At 43.4% G+C, this 25,279-nt stretch overlaps 1 protein-coding gene across 5 annotated transcripts in view; it reads left to right on the plus strand.

Moving 5' to 3' along the window:
* HMBOX1 (homeobox containing 1) overlaps positions 1–25,279 on the plus strand; it is a 107,432-nt gene that overhangs the window by 64,225 nt on the left and 17,928 nt on the right. For all 5 annotated transcript variants that reach the window (XM_012724881.1, XM_004682428.2, XM_012724882.1 and 2 more), the window contains exon 6: positions 7,758–7,911. In XM_012724881.1, the coding sequence (XP_012580335.1) occupies positions 7,758–7,911 (154 nt within the window). The remainder of the gene's footprint in view (positions 1–7,757; positions 7,912–25,279) is intronic.

Raw genomic sequence — 25,279 nt, forward strand, 5'->3', positions numbered from 1 at the left:
AAGCTGTGTTTTAAAAGTCGGTGTTGCTTTTTTATTTTTGTTCTTTATCTTTCTTCCTATTTTGCTCACCTTAGCACCAGAACTAGGCTCACCCTTCGTTGGGAAGTTGGAGGAAACGTCGAGCTAGGAGGACACTCAAATAGGAGCAGCGGGAAGACCAGCAGCTCGCGTGCTGCGGCGGCGCAGGAGCGGTCTCTTTCAGAGGGTGCCTCTGAGTGGGAGGCCCTGTCACGTTAGCCCCACAGTGATTGCTTTCCAGTCAGGCGCATCACGCTGACTGCCCCCCTTTTAAGGGTTTTTCTTTTCATTTGAAAACCAAAAATCCATGCTGAGTTCTTTCTGAGTTTTCTGTAGGACCGATTTTAAAGTTGTCTGAAGAGTAAAGTTATAGTTGTCAATTGGTTGGTAGTTTTCTTTGCCTGTAAATAATTAATAATTGAGATTTAACTTTTTGTTGGTTTATTTGCTTCAACCTTATTGTAAGAATTAATATGGCATTTATTTCTTTCTAAATAAATGTAGACAGACTATTTTGTTGACTTTCTGGTTTTTGCTAAAGAAATTATATATATTAATTCTTTGACACTTTGGAGCTAATATTTTCTATTACACCAGGCTAAAATTCAACTGATAATAGCTTATCTGCTGTGTAGGCAAGAATTACTGATAGTGCCTCACCATGGAGATGATGACGATTTGCCTAAATGTCCTTCACCAGAGAACTGGTTGAAGAAATGATGGTGTATTTGTGCAGTGGTTTGCTAAACGCAGCGATGCTTTTTAAAGGGGGCTTCATTTAGATTCCGTCTCTATGTGATGGCATTAAACTGGCAGGTTAACAAAGCAAGGTGCAAAACAATGGCTGATGGTATCTCCTGTTGACATAAGGGCCACACATGCAAGGCTGTACTGGCAACTGGAAGGACTGTGAGGGCCTGCAAGCCGGGGTGCAATAGCACAGTGCTTCCCAAGCTTGGGGCCTGTGCCACATGCTTGAGGAGCGCATAACCCACCGCAGTGAAAGGCAGTGGGGGAGGACAGAGTCCAAAAATAAAAGGCGATTAATCTGCCTTGTTAACAGCTTCTAGGATATACGGAACTGAAGCGGCTAAGATCGCATTTTGAGATAGAAAATAGGAAGACAAAAAATTTAAGCAGAGCAGTTATTTTTATTGACAAGTAGTTCTTTATTTCACTTTTTTTTCTCTGTCCAGCACAGATAGTTCATCAGCAGAAAAGTAAAGGTACTATCCATTTACATATATTTTAAGGAGAAAATGCAAAATTAAGCTAAGCCACAACATAAAAAATTACTTCTGTCTCTAAATACAAGCATTAAGAAGACAAAAAAAATGCTTGCCTCTCTGTGCCTCTATTCCTGGCTCTCAGCACATTTCTCTGGATTACTCGATTGAAATTCTCTTTTTCAACTTCTTTGCTCTGAATTCATTTGGATATGGATTTTTTTTTAAGTTTTTCTTTGAGTGGATTCAGCAAGAGAAACAATAGAGTATTAAGAGTTTTGGGTATTGATAATCTAGTAGATACAGATATATCATAATGCTCTAATAAACCAATCATCAGACATTCCCAGCATTACCCAGAGCCTGCCAAGGCCTACACATATAACAGTGATAGAAATGATGAAATACATTTCATTTTGCCTTTTATGGAAACATTTTCAAGAAAATGCCTTTTTATAAAAAAAGAAGTACTGGGCCCTCCCTGGTGGTGCAGCGGGTTAGAGCACAGCACTAAGAAGCTGAAGCCACTTCCGCACGAGTTTGATCCCTGCCCCAGAGGTGACCCATAGGGTGCAGCAGACCTCTCCTGACCCGCCTGCTGCTACCCTCAGAAGTGGACTTCGTCAGTTGGCCTGTCCTGCTCCCCACTCTTGTTTCTGGTGCAGTCTCTCACTGCCCCTGCACCTGTGACCTGTACCCAGGTTCTGTATGTATAAATAAATAAATCTTTTAAAAAAAAAAAAAGTACTAAGTTCAATGTAGTTGACATTAGAAGTAAGCTGAACAGTCTTTTACCTTGTCTAATTTAAACATCACTAACACACAGGCTTGCCGAGTTTCTTTTGGCTTATGACACTGATTCTGCATATTTCTAAATTAATCAGTTTGTCAAGAGGAATATACTGCAAGCATGTGAAGTAGATTTGGAGAGCACAAGTAATGCCTCCTTCACAGTCGCAGTGCGGGCACCGCAGGGAGTCTGTGTGACATGGGGGAGGACAGGAAAGGACTGTGGAGAAGCCAGTGTCTGGACAGAGTAGGCCTACCGTGCTGAACCATCGGCAGGCTGGCAATGTCAGTGCTCAAAGGAAATGATCCTGCATTCATAGAGAACGTTTACCAACATTTAGAACTCTGTCTGCAAATTACAAAGAGTCTTTTTTTTTCCCTCATGGGTTTAGATATGCTAGATGAATTATAAAAGTTTATCTTAGAGGAACCCAGATATAATGCAGAAAAAAAAATGTTTCTATAAGGAAGCTTGGTAACATGGTTTTCCTATTAGGATCTTCACAACCCAGAACCTCTACATTTTACTTTATAGGGTTTAAAATCTTCTATGCATTGTTCCTGTATTCTAATAACTGTATTTTTCTGTCAAGATCAATAATTTTGAACCCATTCTTGGGCTATTCCTTGCTCTCCATCCTTTTCAACTTGAGCAAGAGGAACGAGGGTTTCTAGAACAAATCTGTTGGAGTGTCTCCTGTGCTATTTTTAAATACTGCTATATTGAAAAAGAGGAAGGAGCCAGAAGAAAAATCTGAAAAGTAATGTGATAATATTATGTTTCAAATTAAGTATGCTCACAAATTTGAAATTATTCAGTTCTGGAAATTATCCCCCTTCTGGATATAAGTTGCTTTGAATTAATTCAAAGTAACCAGAACACAACTTACTTTTGCTTTTCCCTTTTTAACCTTCTTTCCTTCCTCTTTCTTTCCCTTCTTGACCAAATCTGGACAACGTAGAATACTATAAAGAAGCATAGCTATGTTACTGGTAAACCCCAGTACAAAGAAAGAGCCATGATCCTCAGTTAGCTGATTTCCTTCATTCTCATGATTAAGATTCTTTGTGCCTATTTCATTCGCACCTGTTTGTTATTACTGAACAGTGAAGCGTACCCCATTCCAGGGGGGCCTCCTCGGTAGGCGGTCCCACTTCCTTCCCACGAAGCCCTGAAACTGCTCCCCCTTTCCAGAGCCAGATCTCCGACGAAAGGGCCTGCACTTGGTTACCTTACCCCCATGTGCTTCCCCGTTATTTCCATCAGTTGTGTTAGTAGTTTGGCTCTGTGTTAGACCTTTCCAATCCTGAGAACAAAATGTATGTAATCTAGATTCCAAGGCCCTTGTTATGCTATGATTCTTACTTATGTTCATCCTAATTGCCAAGTTACTTTGTTGAATGGAATTCTCTTTTTTAAAGACTTATTTATCTGGTGAGAAGAGTCACCGGAGACAAGAGTGGGGAGAAGAACAGGTGGATCCACTGAAATCCACTGCTGAGGGGAGACAGGAGAGATCTGCTGCGCCACGTGGGTCAGCTCCCTGGTTGGGGATTGAACTCATGTTGCAGTGGCTGCCGATAGCTTGATAGCGTTGTCTTTAACCTATGCACCACCAGGGAGGCCCTAGAATCCTCTTTCTTGAACTGTCTAATGAAGGGTTTCAGTTTAGAGTTCCATAGAGGGTGGACCAGGAATTTTGTAAGCCACAGGTCAGCAAACTCTTCTGTAGAGGATCAGATAGAAAACATCTGACCCTTTGCCGGCCCTGTGTCACAGCTCCTCAACTCCACCGTTTCAGTGCTCCCCACCCCTCACACAGACTATATGTAAATGACGTGTGTGGCTTCGTTCCAGTAAAATTTTATTTACCAAAACCACAGAAAACAGGCCATAGCTTGTTGTCTCCAACCATATGGTAGCCATGAATATCTAAAGTAGTATCTGACAGTGTACTGACCACTTAAGAAAAATACTTTCAGTACATACAACAGGGAGTCACCTATAAGGGTTTGAACAAAAATAAAAACTGTAAAAACATTTGTGTGAGACAAAACCCATTGCTCATATAAAAATTTGACAGATTTTACTACATAAAAATTAAGATCACAAAGCACACCATAATCAATGTAAAAGAAAAATGACAAATTGGCAGAATTGCACATGACTAGTAATTGGTATTTCTACAAACCAGTAAGATGAAGAACCCAGGGGAAAATGGGGAACAAATTTAAATCCACAAGAAAATTATAGTGGTCAGTAAGCAGGAAAAGATGCTCATAATAATAAAATTCTTATTAAAGAAAAAAACTCAGGCCGCCAAACTTGTAAATGTGACTATCAATGTAATTATTGATATTCATTATTTTTGGTATGTTGGGGGATGTGGGGATAAAGCACTGGAGGTGATTTTGATGGCTTGAACTAATTCTCTGTTCTTTAGTAAATTACCCCACAACTTAGCTAAAAACAACAAACATGTTATTTCACAGTTTCTGTGGTTCAAGAATCCAGAGTGGCTTAGCTAGATAGAACCAGCTCGAGGCTGTGCTGAGGCTGCTGCGGGCTGCCAGCGGGAAACACCGTCCCTGAGGCTGACTGGACGGCCCCTTCATGCCCACGTACTCGAGTGCCCGCAGCCCCAGTTCTCACCTCCTGCTGGCCAGTGACACCAGGTCCTCATACATGGGCCTTTCCGTCGTCTGCCTGAGTGCCATGAAACATGGCAGCTCATGTTCCCAAGTGAGTTCTCTGAGCGAGAGCAACCTCTGTCATCTGAGCCCATCTGCTGTGGCTCAGACTGACGGGCAGCATGGGAAGGCGCTACCTAAGGTGGGGAGGAGCTACTTAAGGTGAGGAGGAGCTGGGGTCCTTCGGAGCTGCTTTGGGTGCTGGCTGCCACACGGGTTTATAGTCATGGTATCTGTGTCAGCTGGTTGCTCCAGTTCTCTGCAGGAGGGCTGCTTAGCTAAAATGGCCAGAAGTTTTTTTTCCTCGTGTATTTGCCGTCTAGGTTGGCAGAAGCACCTGGGGGCTGACTGGGCATCTTTCACTCCCTGTGGCCCGCCACATATCTAGCTTCCTTAGAACTTTGTGATCTCGGGCTAGTCACAGTGCTTTGTGGTGACTTGCAATCCAGAAGATCTAGTAAGAACTAGAACCAGCAACGCAAGAGACCTCATAAGAAGCTGCACTGCTTCTTTTGACCTGGCCACAGCCTTTTCCATTTTCTGTTATCAGAATATGCCCATGACTAACCCAGATTAAAGGGCATGATTACCAAGAGCTGTGACTTAAAGAAACTGCCCCAGGAAGTTATGCTTGGGAGAGGTGATGCCAGCTACAAAATGCTAACAGTGCAGGAATACAAATTGCTCTAATTCTGGATGCATTTTGAAGATAAAATTGAGAAGATTTGCCCATGGTTTGGATATATAGTATGTGGGAGAAATAGAGAAGTCAAGATGAATCAAACATTTTTGAGCTGAGCAATCTGAAGAAGGGGAATGGCATTTACTCAGATGGGAAAGGTTGCAGGACAAAAGGTTTGGAGTAGAAAATCAGGATTAGTTAAAATAGCTGGCAGCTGTATCGAGAACCACATAAAAGTGTAACCCATGAGAGGGTCCCCAGTGGGTTGTGTGTAGTGAGGTGGAAACACTACCTGTAAATTCATCACCTGGTTCCGAGGATCAGTACATGTGATTTCTGATAAGAAGAAAAATGCATATTTGTTGTTGTGTACATTACCCCATGTAGTTCTAACAGTTCAGGTTAGATATTGGGACCAGCCTCAACACACAGCAGCAGCAGAGCAGGGTCTTTGAAGGTGGAAACAGCATTAGCCTGTGGAGATTCTCAAAAGGGGGGAAGGGAAGTGGGAGCAAGGAAGACCTGGGAGTCGGTATTGGATGCAAGTCTTCCTGCCCATTTTTTCAGCAGGTCTTTATTTATACTGTGTAGCAAGTATTTAATTCCAATAATGCATAAGGTAGGTTAATAAGAATTCACCATTTAAGTTCTCAAGAGGGGAACAATGCATTCTATTCCTGACACTTTATGGTATACTAAATTACACACATTTGTGATAATATTCATGTAGATGGATACTTAACTGTAACTCAAAGGATAAGGGTCTGGGAAAGGATGAGCTGTTAGCAAAGGATTGTTGGGGGTCTTAGAGAAGGAATAGATTGTGTTAGCAGAGTCATCAGTGATTGTCTAAAGAGAAGCTAATGGCTAACTTATGGTTAGCAGAGAGTAGTTAGTGATTGTTTTAGGAAAAGGGTAATTTAAGGCCAGCAGAGAGTAGTTAGTATTTGTTTAAGAAAAGGGTAATTTAAGAGGAAGTTAGTTACACAGTCATGAAAACAATGTTAGAAACACCTATGAAAACAATGTTAGGAAATTGCCCAGGAGTCCTTATGCCCTGGGAGTCTTATCTGAGGTTTGCTTTTTGCTTCAAAAGACAGAGGAAGATTCCCAGAAGTCTTGATGCACTGGGGATCTTACCTCTCTCAAGGCTTGCTTTTGAGACAGAGGAATTTCCTGCACTGGGGCAGCTCGTACTTGTCGTGGCCAGGTAGCCACCTTATGAGGCTAAGGCAATCCAGTTATATTTAAATTTGTAAATATAAATTCTTTATATTATGATTATACAAAAAGGGAGGCCGTAACATAAGTTAGCAATGGAAATTCTGATTTTTCAGAGCTTTTCCCTTCTGCCCAGAATTTGTCAGATGACAGAAGTTGCATAGCTGTGTCAGTTATGTTAAAGAGATTGGTTTTTATTCCTCAGGCAGAGGTAACTTCTTGGAAGTTCTACATCAGCAGAGCAATATAACTATTCTTTGGGAAGCTACATTTTACAGTGTGAAGAAAGAACAGTGGGCGAACTAGAGACTAAATTCTGTTAAGGCCACTGTTATATTCAAATGATAATTATTTCTTTGAAATAAGCCCATGGCAGCCAGAGGCATCATTGTGTTCCTTGTTTTAGTCATAGCAAGTGGACAATACGTCATCATCACTTCAAATTATTTGAGAGAAGAATGGCCTGAATTAGTAAGATATCACAAATACAGATTTGTCTTTGGTTTCTTTATCTTTAAGAGGTGACTAAAAGTAGTATAGCATTGTTAGGTAGGAAATATGATTTAGTTAGATGAAAAGTAGATAAAATATATTTTCTTTGATGCTGTATTTGACTTTTTGTGAGAGTTTACAGCAATTATGTTACTTTGAATTCCGCTCCTCTTAAAAGCTTTATTCAAGGGTTCGATTTTTCGGCAACAAAAATTGTTTGGTAGTGATAGATTTTGAACATATAGGGCATAGTGTTCAAAAACCATAAAACTATCAAAAAAAAGGAATTTCAGGGCTCTTCAGAGGAAGGAAAAAGTACTACAGGGAAGTCATCCCCGGCCAAAGGCCATATGTACATCCCTGCTCTGTAAAGAGGCAGATTTTGTGCTTTGTTTTGAAAAACAATGTAGATTTTTAAAACAGTATTTTGAAGTAATTAATGTACTGTTTAAGGAGGAGTATATCTCTTCCATTTGTGGGGGGTGGTTAAACATAATTTTTTTTTTTTAAGTAAATATCAAATGCATTGAGCCTGTGAGTTTCAATGAAGGGACAAAGTTATTGATTTTATGGTATATTTGTCATTTTGCCCTTAATAAATTACAAGATATTCACGAAAAATACCTTGTTTATTTCAGGGGCTACACTAAGTATGAGACCAGCCCCCATTCCAATAGAGGACCCCGAGTGGAGACAGACGCCTCCCCCAGTCTCTGTCACATCTGGCACCTTCCGACTACGACGTGGAAGTCGATTTACCTGGAGAAAGGAGTGTCTGGCTGTCATGGAAAGGTACGTCCTCCTTTCCTGTGGGCAACCTCCCAAACTGGATTTGCAGTTTTTATTTTAAAGTAACTTCGGATCTAGATTCTGTCTCTAAAAGTATTTTCACCTATTCTAAAAACTGTGTTTTTTCAAATAAGTTGATCTCAGAATTGAGAGTTCATGAGTTGGAGTTAGCTTCTCTCATTGCAATTTCATAATGTTCTCAGTAACTAGAAGCAAAATAATTTCATATCTTTGTAATGTATTTTGGAAAAACTCTTTGAACCAAATAAGCTATGTATGATACCAAGTTTATACTTGGTATAAATGTTAACTGTACCAGACAGAAACTAAGCCATTTAATTTTTAAAGCAGACACCATATACATTTGTCACATGATGTCAGCATGAGGAAGGATTAATTTAAAAGTTAATAACTTGTAATGATAGGTGACATGCCTACACTGTGTTCACAATTGAAGTGGAAAGGCCTTAAGATCCTTTCTCCCCTGCAGGGCAACAAAAACGAGCCCTCAGAGCACTCTTACTAAACTTAGTTAAAAAGATATTAAGGGGCCCTCCCTGGGGGCGCAGCGGGTTACAGCACAGCACTAAGAAGCTTAAGCCACCTCCACATGATTTCGATCCCCGCCTGCCCCGGAGGTGACCACAGGGCGCGGCAGACCTCTCCTGACCCACCCGCGGCTCCCCTCAGCAGTGGACTTCGTCGATCTGCCTGTTCTGCTCCCCACTGTCTCTGGTGAAGCCTCTCACCCTCCTCATCTCTGGTCTGTACCCCAGTTCTGTATGAATAAATAAATAAAATCTTAAAAAAAAAAAAAAAAGATATTGAGGACATAAGCTCTTATGGTTGCTCTTAGTTTTCAGTTTTTAACCTTAATTTAAGTAATACGTGTTTTTATCTAATCCAGCAATTTAGTTACCTTTGGGTTTTTTATTTTATTATCCTTTTTATCTTTGATTTTCTTAAATCTTCCCAGGTACAACTAGTAAGAATAGATGTAGTTTATTCAGCTTAGAAAAACACAGAAGTCTCTCAAAGTAGCTAATAGCACTACAGAAGTGACATGATTTTCATTCTTTGAAAGTAGACTTTTATTTTCCAAGATGGAATGTAAAATTCCCTAGCCTTAGTGTAATGCATGATAGATTTTCCTAGATTGAATGAATGAATAAATATGAGTAGACTATAAAACCAGGAGAGAATTTAGCATTACTCAGATATATCAATAAGTCAAAAATTATTATTTCATTTTTCTCATCCATATACCAAAATAGAATCCAAAAACTAAACCCAAATAATAAAAGATGACATGGGAAATTCCTCCATCTCCTAAGAACAGGGAAAGTATTTCTTGTGGTTCGAAACGAGGGAAAATATTAAGTTTGATTACATGAATTTAAAAAATGGGGGAGGAAAAGAAATTAAGAAAATGAGCTCCTCCTCCATAACCACACCTCTTTCTGCTTAGACTTACGGACTCTAGGCATTCACCATGAAGGGAGTCTTGCAGTCTATGGCTTTTTGTAATTCATTTCTTTCATGTTTTCAGGTTCACTCCTTACTGTGCAATATGTTGATATTCATTTTTTAATTGACACATAGTTTTTATTTATTGCTTTATTTACCCAACCATTGATAGACACTTGAGGTTGTTTCCACTTTTTGGTTCTGATGAATGGTGCTGCTCTGAAGAAAACTTGCATACTAGTAGAATTGCTGCGCCACACGTGACTCTTCCGTTCCTTTTGAAGAACTGCGGGTGGTTGTGGCGCAGCGTGCTGCCTCACCCCACGCTGAGCCCGGTGCCGGGTAGTACCTGCCCACAACACTGGTATTGGCTGTCTTGTGGATCACAGCCGTCCGAGGGCACGCACCACCATTGAGGTTTTGATGCTGAGCATCTTTCATAGACTTGTATCTTCTCTGAAGACATGTCTGTTTAGATCGAACTCGTGCTGTCATGCCTGCGATGGCTTCATGTTGCTGTGCTTTAACCTGCTGTGCCAACAGGGGAGGGCCGAGAAACAGACAGATAATAATCAAATAACCACACCGCTGAAGCTGAAACTGCCACTGTGACACCTGTATGAAAGGAAAGGTACTTACGATAGTGGGTGTGCTGGAAACTAGGTGAAAAACAGAGGGAAAGAGCTACATCATCAGGAAGCGCACGTGCCTTCTCATTCCAGTTATTTTAAATTCATAAAGGTTTCAGTTCACTCCTCAGTCGCACTAGACACATGTCAAGTGCCCAGTGTGTGTCTGTGTGGTGGCTGGCCATAGCGACGTTCGCCTCCTCTTGACCTAATTGACTCTTACTGTATTCTATGCTTCTGCAATATTCTGTTGTCACAGCTAGGCACTCTCAAACAGCTCACTCCCGCATCTGGGGCCAGCACGGCCTATAAGCAGTTACAGAACGAAGGCGGCAGCTGGGTTTGCAAGAGCGTGAGGTGCAAGCAAAGCAAGCAGAGGGAAAAGTCACCAAGACTTCACCAGAGAGGTGACATTTGGCCGTGTTTTGACAGGTGATAAGTGGATCACCAGGTAGAGAAGAGAGAGGAAAGGACATTAGAATGCCAGATTCCCGAGAAGATCTTTGTGACAGAATGTAGGTTTTTTCTTTCAGGAGCACCTCAACTTTGATTACGCAGGACTTTGTTATACTGTGCTTGCTGTGATCAGATCCCGTGCTTGCTTAGCCTCAGCTTTGCTGTTTAGCCTGTTGGCACAGAGAAAGTTATACGTAATGAATTTGGTCTATTAGATAATGTTTGAGGGAGTATGAAAGATGGACAAGAAATCGGCCAGCCAAGTATGTATTTGAACCGAGGACCAAGGGGAAATAAATGTAATTTGTAGTATCTACCTTCCTAAACCCTAAGTCAGTAAAAGCTTACATTTCAGTGGGTTTTTACAGTTTATAATATGGTAGCTTACAATGCAATTATTAATCTTAATGATGCTTCTGTAGAATTTATTTTACTTCATCTTCACAATCCTAAACCTTGGGTATTTGTTCATTACTTACCATTTACATAGGAGAGCCTCAGAGAATTGGCTAGCTCAGACATAAATGCACGGGAGGAGGGAGAGAGGCCAGCGGGAAGGCTGTCAGATCGTCTCTCCGTGAGCAAGGGAACAGACACTACCGTGTTCAGAACAAAGGGAAAGAATGCCGTAGGCATCAGGAGAAATTTTGCAGAAAAACTCAGGTAATCTAGTGACAGAGTGAGCACTGAGTTGACAGCAGCAAGGACAGAGAGCTGACGTGACGCTCGGGGGCATGCATCCGGGAGACAGACCTGAGCCTCTGGAGACATTGAGATTTGGGGCAGTTCTCTCAGCATCTCTGACCCCTCGCTGCCATGTTTATAGAGAGGTATGTATTTGAGGTAGTGAGAGGGGGTGGCAATCAGAGGCCCCCCCGCTTTGCCTTATGTTAACCTTTGGGGGTTGGGGTTTTCTGTAAAAGGGAGATGGTCATTATGAGAAGACTGGGGAGCATTCTGTGAGATGGTGTATGTGAAGCGCACAGGAGGAATGCCTTCCTCATAGCAAGTGTTAACAAATGTTCTGTTTTCACCTAAATTCCTTCCAGTTAAAATTTGGATGGTGAAGTCACCTCAGGATTTCTGTGTAGATTTCAGTGGTCGCCGAAACAGATTTGGGCGTCATCCATATTTTAGATATTTCTGCTTGTATTCTTTCTGCATTTTTGAAGCTAAAAACAGCTAGAGAATCACGTCAAACCCAGCCGCCCGCTCTCATTTTGGATTCATGACCACGAACCTGAAGTGGGTCTTTCGTTCTGCCAGACGGTCATACTCGATACCTTTTGGCTCACTCTTTCTATTATCTCACACTGTTCTCTCCGCAGTCCCCACCCTCGTTCGCGTGATGGCCTTGCTTTCTGTTTAAGTGAGGAAAATGAAGGCTCAAAGGCGAGAGCCCCAATTGCCCACTGCCGGCAGAGAGCGCACCTTCTCTGCGCCTGCTGCTCGCCACCCCAGAGCAGCCGCACGGCAGGGCCTGCACACTCGCTGCGGCCGGGCCGTCGGTGAGCAGACACGGCGGCGCGGGGCTGCTCTCCGCGCTTTCCTCGCCTCCCCCGCGACTGCTCCAGCTGAAACAGTAACGGTTATGCGGGGCTCGTGGGTTTATCGTGATTGTGGAGGCTTGTAATTTCCATAATTAGGAAGGGTTTGCTGTTCCTATTTAAAGGCCTGACTCGGTCTTAGTAGGTAAAGTAGAATTAGATAACTGACCAGCATTTACTCCGTCACTCTCTTATGGGATATTAGAGACATGCTAGCGGTGAGCTGGGTTTTCCCCAGGTAGTTGACAGATTTCAGGGAAGGGGGATGTTATGTGTATTACATGTCTGAAATATCTGCATGTGCAGATTATCTAAGACTCCACTGTTTTTTATCCAGCAAATTTAACTCTCACTTTTTCGTTCATTCAACAAAATGCTTAGTAGCTATGAAGCAGGAGGCCAGAGATAGAAAGAATGAGTACCTTTTAGGGTGAAGGGGTAAAGAGATGGCAGATCTGATACAGGGCAGCAAGGGGCACTAAAGCTGGCCAAGGACATGCCCAAATAGTGTTCCGGTCCCTGTCTGAGTTCTTTACCTGCACGCACAACTGCAAGACTATTCAGGCTCCGAGAACAGCAAGCAGGGAAAAACAGAGTTACCGAAGCCAAAATGGCCATGTACTTCCCCAAGGCAGCGTCCAGGGCTTTAAGTCCAAACAGCAGCAGCTGAGATGCCCTCTCCCCCGAGGACGCAGCTGCTGTCCCCAGCAGTAGGCCACCAGCCCAAGATGGCATCTTCCTGCCCCTGCAGACAGCAGCAGCTTGACTGTTGGCTGGGTCCCAACTCACAAAGACAACCGACGACACGACGGGAGATGCTCTCAGAGCTGACGAGGGGCCCCCAGCACGCACCAGACAGGCGACGCTCGAAGCAGAGGCTGCAGCGGCTAGACGACCTGACAGACGGCCGCTCAGGCCGCTCAGGGCGGCGCCCGCCCCAGGCCTTCACCTTCCCTGCCAGGTTGTAACAGCAGCGAACCGGGAGCAGCTTGAGTCGCTCGGCGACTGGCAGAGGCTCTGAACCTCTCCTGAGGTTGGCTGCTGGAGGCCTTTGCCCTCAGAGGCCTGCAACAGCTTTTTGGAAAATCTGCTCGGTAGGGGGCTAAAATCGCTGACCCCCAAAATGCTGAATTTTCAAACGCAGAATCTGGAACAAATACTAAATGCTCAAAAGCTGACTCTGGAACACTGACTCCTGAGCTTGAGTAATCTATGGCTCCTTCTGCGTCCCTTACATTCCCCACAGTCGCTCCACCCCAATGTGATACTTGTGAGCCTTTTCCCTGGGCTGTCCATCCTCACAGCACCCCTCCAGGGCACCGCCTGTAACAGTCTACTAGGTTACAGATCTACTAGGCCTGAAATCTCTAGAGTTTACGGTCAGAAGTCTGGAGGCTTTGTGGCTTAGGAAAAGGCGTGGGGTGTGTGCTTTCCTCGTCCACTGTTCAGTAACCAGGGCCGAGTGTTCCTTCAGCTGTGGAATCTTGGTGTCTAGAGTTAGGTGACTGGGACAACAGAGTGAGGCCTGGCTGTTCTGTCTGTTCTACTCTTGCTGCTGTTCTGTTCTACTTGGATGGGAGAAAGAAAAACCTTCAAAGCTCCTCATACAGACTTTTCAGCCTTACTAAGAAAGATGGAGAAACAGAGCAGCACCTGGGAGGCAGAATGACTGGAGTCAGGAGGAAGTGTGGGAGGCCTCGCTGCAGCAGACAATGTGGCAGGAACTGAGTGTGTCGCTCCGAGTACCAGCTCCAGGAAGCCAGATGGCCACGCAGTGCCACTGCTGTATGCCAGAGTGGCTGCAGGATGGCCCCGTAGCCGGAGTGCCCGGAGTGGCTGATGCAGCGTGGCCCCGCGCCCAGTGTGCCCAGGAGACGAAGGCAGCCTCGTACTGCCGCTCCCTGGTAGTTAAAACCAGTGTGCGCTGTGTATTTCTCACGGAAACACCTGTAATGGATTTGCTGTTCCTCTTAGATTATTTTCATGTTTATCTTCAGTAAGTAATGTAAAACAAAATCATGACGAAAGCCCAAAACACTCTGAAATGATAAGGAAAGATTTTTTGTTGTTATATTTTAACCTTTTTCAGTCTCCAAAGCAACTTTTAAAAGTTAACCCCCGAAATGGTCTCCCTAAATAAACACTGGATCGGTATTAAAAATTTCAGTTTGAGAGCAAGTGTCTCTAAAAATACTTTGTTAGGATGGAAGTGCCTTTTCATGAGCAAAAATAGCATCACAACCACAATACTATCACAAACCAAAATTAAATCCTAGTTCTAAACTTGGTGTCACTGCTGTTAACCTACAGTGTTACAGGCTGAAGACAGGCCCTGACAGAGACGGGGCCTGGTACACAAACTTATTGCTTATGAGTGCGCTGTACATCTGGGAGAGTCAGCATAGAAAAGACAGGTCAGGTGGTGAGGTGTTTCTGAAATGTGGCTTGAGGTTTTTGCGATTTAATTCTCTTGCTATTTAGTGCATTTTGGAATTCTTCCCAGGACAGTTTATTAGTACTTAGACTTTTGTGTCCATCTCATTCCTTTCTCCTCTTTACTTTTACTTTTTTCAGTGAATGCTTGGATGTTGAAGGTTAAGACACCCATAGCTCCAGAACTCAGGTCTGTATTGAACTGCAGGCTGGGTGTGGTTCAGACGCCTGCAGTGCAGGCTTGTTGGTGACTTGCTGGTCCCGGGAACCCCGGCCTGCTGAGTCCTTTTCCGAGTCCTCTGACTGACTGACGCTGAATGACAATATGGTAATACGTGCAATATACTTTTGTGCATGTAATAAATAGACAAGAGCTGCATAGGTTCAAGCTTGAAGGGGCTCTGGAATATGTTTCTTCGGTGTTCTGTTCCGCTGCTTCCATGGTGAGGCTCCCCATGCTTCTGTTGCCGTTAATTACTGATGTAAACTATTAGAACATTTACCCAGGAAATCTTTTACACTTCTTTCAGAAGTGTTTTAGAGACAAACAAAAAGAGATTTCTTCTCAGCCATGAGAACATAGTAGTATCTCATTTTGCAAGGAAGAACGAATAATTCTGACCACCTCGACTGATGGAAGGGAAGCGAATGGTGATTGTTATTTGACAAATGTTGGATGTTGTGTGCTGAGAACTGCGATGAAAGATGAAGACAGTCTTTCTGACAGTTCTCTATTAGTCTCATTTTTCTCAGATGCTCTTAATCACCCCTTTTTCTCCTCCTGAGCTCCTTTCTATATCTTTCTTTTCACTTTGTTTTTAAGTTGCCAGGAAAGCTGTTATCCGTTTTTTTTCTTCTTCCCTCTCGTACCGTTTTAATTACACCTCACCCCACCCACCTCTGTTCTTATTTGCTTCTTCATCCATCACAATATAAACAGAGGTATATATTTTTCAGTATTATTTCTCATTCTTAATGAAGGAAGTATTATGTCCCTATTTCACTAAAGAGCAAATTGGGGGGCTCTCCCTGGTGGCACAGCAGGTTAGAGCGCAGCACTGTAGAGCTCTCTGCAGCCACTACAGTGTGCAGTCGATCCCCGGGCAGGGAGCTGACCCAGCAGACCTCTCCGACCTGCCCGCTGCTCCTCTTAGCAGTGCATTTCAGTCTGTCTGCCTGTTCTGCTCCCCAGTCTGTCTCTGCTAAATCCTCTCACCCCCGGACCTTTGACTTGTACCCAGTCTTGTATGCATAAATAAATTAAAAAAAAAAAAACAAGTTGGTCAACATAATTTTCAAAGCAGTTAGTGAATGTCAAAAGTCTTTCAAGTTCTCAAAATTGTATCACTCTATGATTCTAAATAATTTGTGTGGAGCTCTTGTTCCCTCTTTGACTCAGTGGCCTTTTGATAGGAAAATACTTCCTGTCCTAGGAATTAAATCTTTGCAAGAAGAATGGTTGCTTAGCATAACTTGAATAGACCAGCTTCAGAGAGCACAATCACCTCCACGATAAGTCGGCCCTGAGAGGACCAAGTTGTCCAAGTTGTCTAGGACCACGAGGCCTGGAGCCTGTTGTGTCACACGGCCATGGTCTACATGACTACGTGGCGGTCAGCTGCTGTATCCTGGTCCCTCAGGTTCTGCCTTTATGTATTACAGTCATGAAATGCCTTGAGAGAATTGAACCTAAAAATGGGCAGTAATTGTTCAGCTAACTTCTGTCAGTCGAGATAGGGGACTAGCTGTGGGAAACACATTCTTCACATCCATGATCAGAGAGGCCACCTGTCTGGCCAAGATCATGACTTTGTTTAAGGGCAGGGGAGGGACAAGTCAGTGAATTTTTTAAACTTCTTCACATTTACCTATGATAGCTTTGTAGCAAATGTCTGAATCCATCAAATAGAATGGTATAGTAAACATTGAATGAAATAAGGTTAAGCAATAGAAAAAATTTACATTTTACAGTAATGCGAAGTCATAAATGTACAAAGATATCAGATTGGGAGAGGTAACAAAACTTTCAGTAAATGATTTGCTCATGCTACTGAGTATTTTATGCAGTTCTGTGATTTCCTATCTTGTTTTGATTGTTTTTAAAATATAGTGACTAAGAACAGTTTTGAGACTGGGATCCAATCCTGATTTTTGCTTACCAGCTTTAATATCCTAAGGGAAATTACTTGCAAAAAAATGATAAACATCACAGCTGACTAGTACTGAATGTAAGAGCGCGTGGAGGGCAGACATGGCAAGGAGGAGGTACGGCACCGGCCCCAGCTGCGCCTTAGTAAGTACCATTTTGGGTCAGTACAGAAATTGCTGAAGTGTTACTTTCTGGATTCCTAAGCCTCAGCCAATAAAAGCCCAGATAGCATTTCCCAGGAGCGTGGTGGAGGAGATGAGCCTGAAAGCCGTAGCAGAGAGGGGCCCAGGCGTAGCAATGGTGTGAGGAGGGAAATTTGTGCTGAGAGCCGGGCTGAGCGATAGATAAAACACGAACAGACAGGAACCGGCTCTGGAGAGCTGTCTGGGTTTGATGGGTTGGGAAAAAGAAGGCAGGCATTCTGGGAGGGAAGCACAGGGTGATGAAGAATTAGGTGGCTGGCGAGGAGGTTGCACCTGGATTGTGGAAAACCCATGCATTGCCATGTCACATCATCTGTCTTTCTCAGAGCATCATGTTTACACCATGCCAAAGTATAGTTCTTCTAACAAGTGAAGAAAAGTCTCGTTTTCCAGGTTGGTAGTGGTGGCTTCCTCCCATCTAGGAAACAGAGCTAATCGTTCTTTTATAACATCAACTTGAAATTATTTGGGGTGGTGGTGTGAATTTTTTGTTACTATCTCTGAAACATCTGGGTATTTATTTCCTATGTGTGTCACATTGGTGCTTTATTAGGAAGAAAACTTGAGCTGTATCTATGCCAGAGTAAGTTGTGTGTCACCACCTGTTACATAAGTTTTCCCTGATAATTGAGTGGTGTTGTTTATGGCTTCCTATCAGTGAGGGTTCGAGTATGGTTTGCAACCGTCGGGTAGCAAGCTGCTGTGCGTAATCTGCCAGCAGAGACGTTGGAATACCTCAGAAGAACCCTAACGGTAACAGAATTAGAAAATGCTAGTCCCTGTCTCCCTTCAGACATGTTAGCCTTGGGGTAGCAGCTAGAATATTACAATATTTTCTGCTTTTGTTAAAGTTGTGAGGCCTTCAATTCAGTGATTACTGTTGTTTAACATTTTAAAGTTAGTAATCCATTTAAAAAAGGTTTAAAACCAAGAAGGAAAGACTATCAAGTACTTCAGTGTAGTTTTTCCTTAGCTTGACCACTGTACCGTTACCTTCCCCACCGCCATCCCCCGCAAAAGGTAACAGTCTGTGGGAGTCGATCCAGGGCCTTTCAAATCTATTGGTTTTCTGGCCCACAACAAATAGGACTTAAAATACTAAAATACGTTCCTTTGCCCTCCCTTAGGTGGTCTCGCTGTGCTGCCTGGCAAGCCAGGCTTCTCCCCCTGTCTTCTGCTGTCATTGCTCATTAGGGTAGAAAATGTTGCAAAAGTAGGCTATAAGTTTTGGAATTAATGGATGCTGAAAGTTGAATTTTAGAAGAGTTCATCCTCTGCCGTATTCCTTATGGAATGCCTCCGTAGGACATAATGAACTATACCTCTTGTGTCTGCAAATAGAAGGAAGTTCTCAACACTTATATAAGACTACAGGAGCCTGGACATGACCTCATTTCAATCCATTAGACTATTTGAGGAAAAAACAACAAAACTTTCCCACTTATTGACAGGTAAAGTTATCCCAGTCCATTTCTCATAGCCAGTAAGAAGATGAACTGTCCTTAAATGCATTTTAAAATTGGCAAATAATACTTCCTGGTTCCTTTTTGGTCAAACAGAAATAGCCAAAAGAGAAATTATGACATTGTTTTTAAGGCAGATTAAAAATTCTCTCCATCCTCTCTTATAGATTTACCAGCAGTTTCATTTTGTATAAACAACAGGCTTCTCATTTCTCTAGCCCCTGAGCCAATTAAGCAGAACAGATGACCCCATGTGCTGCATACTGTTCTGTGGCCACAGTTTGCAAAGAAATGAAGTAGCATTTGCTAAATACCAGTATCGTATATAGTGAGTCACCAATAAAGATATGAGTCATCCCAGAAGCAGAACTATAAGCATCATATGGTAAATGATAGAGTTCACAGAAACCCACTTACGGATTTCAGTCTTCACAGAAAACAAGTGGGCCTTTTCTTTCTTAAACTCAACAACTATTTAATGTTTAAGCTGTTTATTGTTGAGTTGGTTACTTATTGAGCTACTCTTCTGTGCCAATGATTGTGAGAGCGACTAGACACTTAGAGGCTATGGCAGCTGGCAAGCAGAGGTGGCCTGGTGCTTCTGGGGCAGTGGGAAACACGGATGGACTGGGCAGTCACAGTGGGCCTGGGCCTACTGGTTTGCGACGTGAGTGTCTTGCATGGGTAGAACATGAGCCTGTGAGTAATTCCCCACTTTTGCCTTAGTTGCCTTTGAGGAAACTTAAGTGAGCTCTGTCTAATGCCCGTCTAAACATAGTCTTGTACTCTGAACACCTGCGTACTGTGGCCATCCTAGTCATCATCGAGCCTCATCCAGATACTCTATCCCATTGATTCGTGCTTTGACATGGAATCCGCTGAAAGACATACACCCTTTCACGCTAGCATATCATCATCATGTTCCTGTGAAAAGAACACCTTACTTTGTCATCAAAATACCTTCCTTAGAACATGACTGGGTCCCAGATTTGCAGTGAAGTACCACTGAGAAGAAATTTAGCCTGTGTACAAATAACCTTTCAAGCTCTGACAATATTAATAATGTAAGTACATATTTTTTGTCAAGTGTTATCAGAATTTGACTTTTTTTTTTAAGATTTATTTATTTATGCATACAGAACTGGGGTAGGACCAGAGGTGCAGAGGTGGTGAGAGGCTTCACCAGAGACAGGGTAGGGAGCACTACAGAGGACAGATGAAGTCCACTGCTGAGGGGAGCAGCGGGCGGGTCAGGAGAGGTCTGCCGCGCCCTGTGGGTCACCTCCTGGGTGGGGATCGAACTCATGCTGAAGTAGCTTCACCGTCTTAGTGCTGGGCTTTAACATGCTTTGCCACCAGGGAGGGCCCCAGAATTTGACTTTTTATAAAGCAATTAAAGAATCATTTGTATTTGTATTTGATTGGCTCCTGCAAAAAACAGCAGCAGACCCAAGAATGGGAAGTAAAATATGGGTTTGAGAGAAAGTATTAAGTTCTCGCTGTTGTCATCTTAGTTGCCGGGGAGTCACTATGCAGAAGCAGTGTTGACCTGAGGAGAAACATGCAGAGGCAGTGGGTGCCCCCACCCAGCGGTCTTGTCGGCCTCCCTATTGTAGGCGACTGTTGGTCCGTAGTATCAGATTTGTGAGTGGCAGGTTCCACAACTTTATTTTTAAAAACAGATTTCCTGCCCTGTGAAGTTGTGAACACTAAGAGGAGAAAACTTAACACTTCCAGATCACCTTCCAGATTGTCGGAGACTCTTTGTCCCCGATCACAGGTTGCTGGGGGGCAGAACAGGCAGGGTCTCAAGGTGGGAATGGCATTGGCAAGCGGAGATTCCTAGAAAAGGGGGGAAAGGGGCAAAAGGGGAGTGGGCGCGAGGAAGATGTTGGAATGGGAGTTGGGTGCCAGTCTTCCTGCTCTGCCTTCAGCAGAGGCTTACTGTGTACATGTCACGCAGGCAGTGGGGTGACATTAGCATATGAAATGGGCTGAGATCAAGATCACCTTTTTTCTAAGAATAGTCTGGGGTCATTTTGACCTTTAGTTGAGATTATAACATTTTTAAAATCAATGTATCAAGGTTAAATCAGGCACATAGATTCACAAAGTTTAAGACTAATATTACTATATTTACCACAGTGAAGATTCACCAAAATAAAGTCCCTTAAACCTTATCTACTACGGAATGGCTTTCATTCTCATTGAGACATCCTAGGGGTAAAGTAAAGTGAGGACAAGAAGAAATTTCTTGTAAATCAAATTACAGTAAAGTTCTTTGAAAACTAGTTAGAAAATTTAAGTGAATTCCTTTGAAGTCTACAGTAGAAAACCTGATTAGCTCTGAATAGGTGACTTGGGTGAATTTCTATATCTAAGGTAGAAAGTTTGAGTGGTTCTTTAGAAACTGAATAGAAGGCTTTGTGGGATGGTAGAGTGATGAGATTTGGGTTTTCCTCCATTTGGGCAGTAAAAGAGTGTGTTCCCGTACTGCCTCAATATTGACTTTGCTATAACAGCCAATTGCTTTTATTAATCAGCCAGTTGTAAAATCACTTCTGACTTCAGAGGAATTCCTCGCCCTGGTGCAGTGCTTGCTTGTCTGGGCCAGGCAACGCCTTCTGAGGCTGAGGCAATCCAGTTGCAAACTGAAGGCTGCTCAGAATATTTTGGTATTATGATTATACCCAAAAAAGGGAGGTCATAACATAAGTTAGCATGAAATTTTGATGTTTCAGAGCACTTCCGTCTCTCTCCGGAATGTCGGTCAATAGAGGTTGCATAGCTTGTGTCACCAGACCTGTTCTGAAGTCCTGATTTCTACCAGCAAAGGCTGACAGAGCATGAGAGATGAACCTGCCCCCAGCTGAGGTGAACTGATGCAGCAAGGGGCACACCGCACCTTGGGCTTGCTGGTGCGGCCAGTCAGGTTTCCTGTGTTTCCCCTGATCATCACCCACACGCAGTTGCGTCACTAGGAAGCAAGGGGACCAGGCCCGGCAAACCCAGGCAGCACCCTCTCGTGTGAGTCTCTTCCTGAAGAAACACTTGATGAACTCAGTGGTATTTAGTCAAGAGACATGTTTCAAGAAAAATATTGTTTTCCAGTTATTATTTAAGGTGGTTCTAATTTGTCAGATTTATTCTTTTTGCCTGACAAGCCCTGGAAAATTGTCACCATTCATGTCATGGTGTTCACAGGGAGACTTCGGACACGGAGATAATGCGGACTTGCCTCTGGTGGCCACAAGAGTACAGCCCCTCCAGATCTCCATGGTGGCAGTGCTGTACCCAGGGCTGCAGGGTTCCTGACAGGAGCATGCTTGCTGCCCACCGGGCGCGCCAGTCTCCTCACGAGCAGACGTGTAGTCAGACAGTGTTTGTTAGCTCAGTGACAGACGAGAGCTACTGCATAGTCCCAGTGCAGATCTCAACCTGGAAGAGCTCTGACAGACGTTTTTACCTGAAGACTGAATTTACCTTCAGGTAGCAGACTCCTGCACACAGGATGGAGCCCGTGAAGATGGCTGGGAGCTGTTGTGGAGGGCACAGGGTTGAGTCTCGTCTACACAGGTGGGACAGTGGTCACTGGCACTGTGGATGTAGTTCTTGATGGGAGGAGCTCCCAGCTCTGAGTCATCCTGACTAAAGATAGGCCAGTGCCGGTGGAAGGCCCTATGGGTTTAAGTTTTTTCTTTGCTGTTGAGTGCACTTCGGAGAGATGCGACGGTGGGGACCAGTGTTGTGCTGGATTTTTACCTGAAGACTGAATTAACCCTCGGGTAGCAGATTCCGGCACACAGGATGGAGCCTGTGAAGATGGCTTTCTCTGTTCTCCGGCCTGCTAGGCCAGGAGATGGGGCCCCCGGAAAATTTTCAGTACGTAGACTACTTCTTGTTAGCCTTCGAGTCTGTTTACCAAGCAGCAGAGAATCTCTGCCATGAGGGATTGCGAGAGGGAAATTTCCCTGTGCTGGTGCCTGTGGAGGTGCTGGCTCTCCAAGGACAGACAGGCTAATGTCCAGTAGGTGCGCACAGCATGTACGGGTGTGTTGGAGGAGAGCGGTGCGGGGCTATTTTATCTCTGCCCAGCGTTGGGGCTATTTCCTGAAGGCTTCAGTTTGCTCTCCCTTAGGTGAGACGTGGCTGTGGTCCTGGGGCTGTCATTGGTGGTTGTTTTTTTAACAATACTGTCACATCTTTGCTTCTGGGAACTCTTGTGAATTTACCAGAGCTTGATTAAGATGATTCATTGCTAAAGAGATTTGCATCTTAAAGGAAATCTGAGACAGTGCTGTGTCCTGGCTGAATAATGACCCTTCCTCCGTGGCCACTGAGCCAAAGAAATGAGTCAGGAAACCTGACAGGGTCGTGTGACCTTGAGCAGGTCAGTTCTCTGCTCTGGCTTCTCATTCCTCACCTGTAAAATCATGAGATTGACCCCGTAATGTTCCTGCCAGCTAAAAATTCCGTGAGCTCTCTAAATGCATTTGGGTGAGCTAGGTTATGGGATTCCTTTGCACTCAGGAGTCAGAATTCCAAAAATGAACTACTTACGTCTGAATTCTTTAATCTGTTAACAGGCCAATACTAGTTTTCCCACGTACACATCTCTTTTCCCAGGCTTTGAGCTGCAAAGCCATGTAAGCACAGCTGCTTCCACAACAGAACTCATTGATAGTCTGGCTTTCCTCACAGCGACACCTACTAAAAGACTCAATTGGAGAGTCATTCCTTGATTTCCTATAGAATTGAAAGGAAACTCATTTGTAAAAAACAAAATAGGTTATCATAGAACACCATTTATTTGTTGTATTATAGAATGTTTAGAAAACAAACTTTTTAAGTATAGGTTTGTTTATTGCCAAAATACATTAAGATAAACTAGGACTTATTTATAAACCATTTTATGCCATTCTGCTTTGCTCATCCATTGATACTACAAACTTTATTTTCAAATAATGATTTTTTAAAATACAGAACAAACACATGGCTTACTATGTAAAATATGGGAGGAAATGCAAGAGAATATAAAGATGAAAATTGCAGTACCTCTGGAGCCCATCTAGAGGCCATCACTAACGTTTTGGTATATTTGCTGTTTTTCTGTCTTGTATGTTTTTAAACAAAAGCAGATACCAAAAGAGTATGCCAGATACTGATATTCAGTACCACTTTACGTTCTTTGAAACGTGGCCTTTAATGACTAAATCCATTTTAAAATACGCTGCAACTCAGCGCTGTGTTCCCTGAGGTGTGTTCACACTGTAGCTACGTCACGTCCTGACCTGTCCCTGATTGTGTCCCCAGTTTGTGGACAGCACAGGGATGGTGCGACGAGGCACTGGACCCTTGACAGCACCTGCTTGGCCTGGGGGCCACGTCCTGTGGGTTCCAGCTGTCCATGGGTGGGGCCTGCACGGCCCACCCACCCCAGATGTCTGTTGGTGGAACGGCCGACTCGGACATAGACTCCCCGGCTGCAGGGGGTAGGACTCGCAGGACACTGTCTGCTTGTGGACACGTAGCGGGCAGGGAAGTGTGTTGCTAAGGGCCAACTGTATTTTGTCAAAGTTACACATGTAATCAGCCATCAGAGATTTTTTGAAATAGAACAGTTTTTATTTTGAGTAACATTTTTAATAGAAAACTAGTGGTAACGTTACACGCTATATATAAATACAGTGTATAAAGAAGAAAATAGCATTCCCATTCGTAAACTACCAGTAATATCTTGGTACATTTACATTTAGTGTTTCTGTTTTAGCATAATTAGAATACTTTATATAGTTATTATAGGCTTTTCTTTCACTGACACTTTGCCCTGTCATTAGGCAGTGTTTGAAGATGTAATTTTTTACTGTCTCAAGTAGTTACACCATAAATCATTTAGTGATTATTTGTTAGGCACCTAAATTCTTCCCTGTCTCCCCCATCAGTGGAACAGACAGGACGGCCTTTAGCAGTAGTTACCTTTGTCTTCAGACTAGGGGTAGTTCGGCAGCTGCCCACCATCTCCCTGCAGAAAGCTGGCTGTGTCCCTGTGGGTGTTGGAGCCTTGTCGTGGTGAGTGAAAATCAGATGTTTTGTCTGTTTGGTAGGTGACAGCTTGTCAAACCAGTTATTACTGATACATGGGAAGGTTTTGATATTTTATTTGTGTTTAGTACTCAACAACCTGGTTATCTCTGAGACATTTTCAGTTTCTTTCCTGGTTTTCAGGACAGCAGTTTGTCCTGAGCTTTTGAGAACAGTTACAGAGTAACAGAGAAAATGGCTCAGAGGTAGCGGGCTCTGTTGCCGTGTTCCTGCTTTAATGAGGATGTTGCTAGCATGTCATCACGGTGTTAATGTTAAACCAGTTGCTGTTTATCCATTATTTTATTGTAAAAAATTTCAGACATAGTGCCAAGTTGAAATGCCAGCTACCTACATTCTGTTGTCAACATCTTACTGGCCTTGTTTCATTCTATATGCAGATTTTTTTAAAGATTTATTTATCTGTGCATACAGAGCTGGGGTACAGGCCAGAGGTGCAGGGGTGTTGAGAGGATTCACCAGAGACAGAGTGAGGAACAGAACAGGCTGACTGACGAAGCACACTGCTGAAGGGAGCAGCAGGCAGTCAGGAGAGGTCTGCCATGCCCTGTGGTCACCTCCAGGGCAGAGATCGAACTGCTGAAGTGGCTTTAGCTTCCTAGTGCTGTTCTAATCCACTGCACCCCCAGGGAGGGCCTATATGCAGATTCTTAATAGCAATAATTTTCGTTTGTTACAGAATTGTCCATTTGTACCTAGTGTTCCAAGACTTTAAAAAAATCAACAGTGCACCAGTTGTGGAAATACAGGTGAATAGGGCCATCTCTCAGCTCAGTTTGTTATTAAGGAGGCAAGAAAGAACTTAGAAGTGGCAATTTATGAGAATTGTTCAAATGAAGGATGACAGTCAGCATCCAAAAAAACCAAAAAGGTTAGTCATTCACCTGTGGTAGAAAAAAGGATTGAAGTTAGAGGGTTTTTA

This window comes from Condylura cristata, unplaced genomic scaffold (genome assembly GCF_000260355.1).
Source record: "Condylura cristata isolate star-nosed mole 26May11 unplaced genomic scaffold, ConCri1.0 scaffold00014, whole genome shotgun sequence".
NCBI lineage: Eukaryota > Metazoa > Chordata > Mammalia > Eulipotyphla > Talpidae > Condylura > Condylura cristata.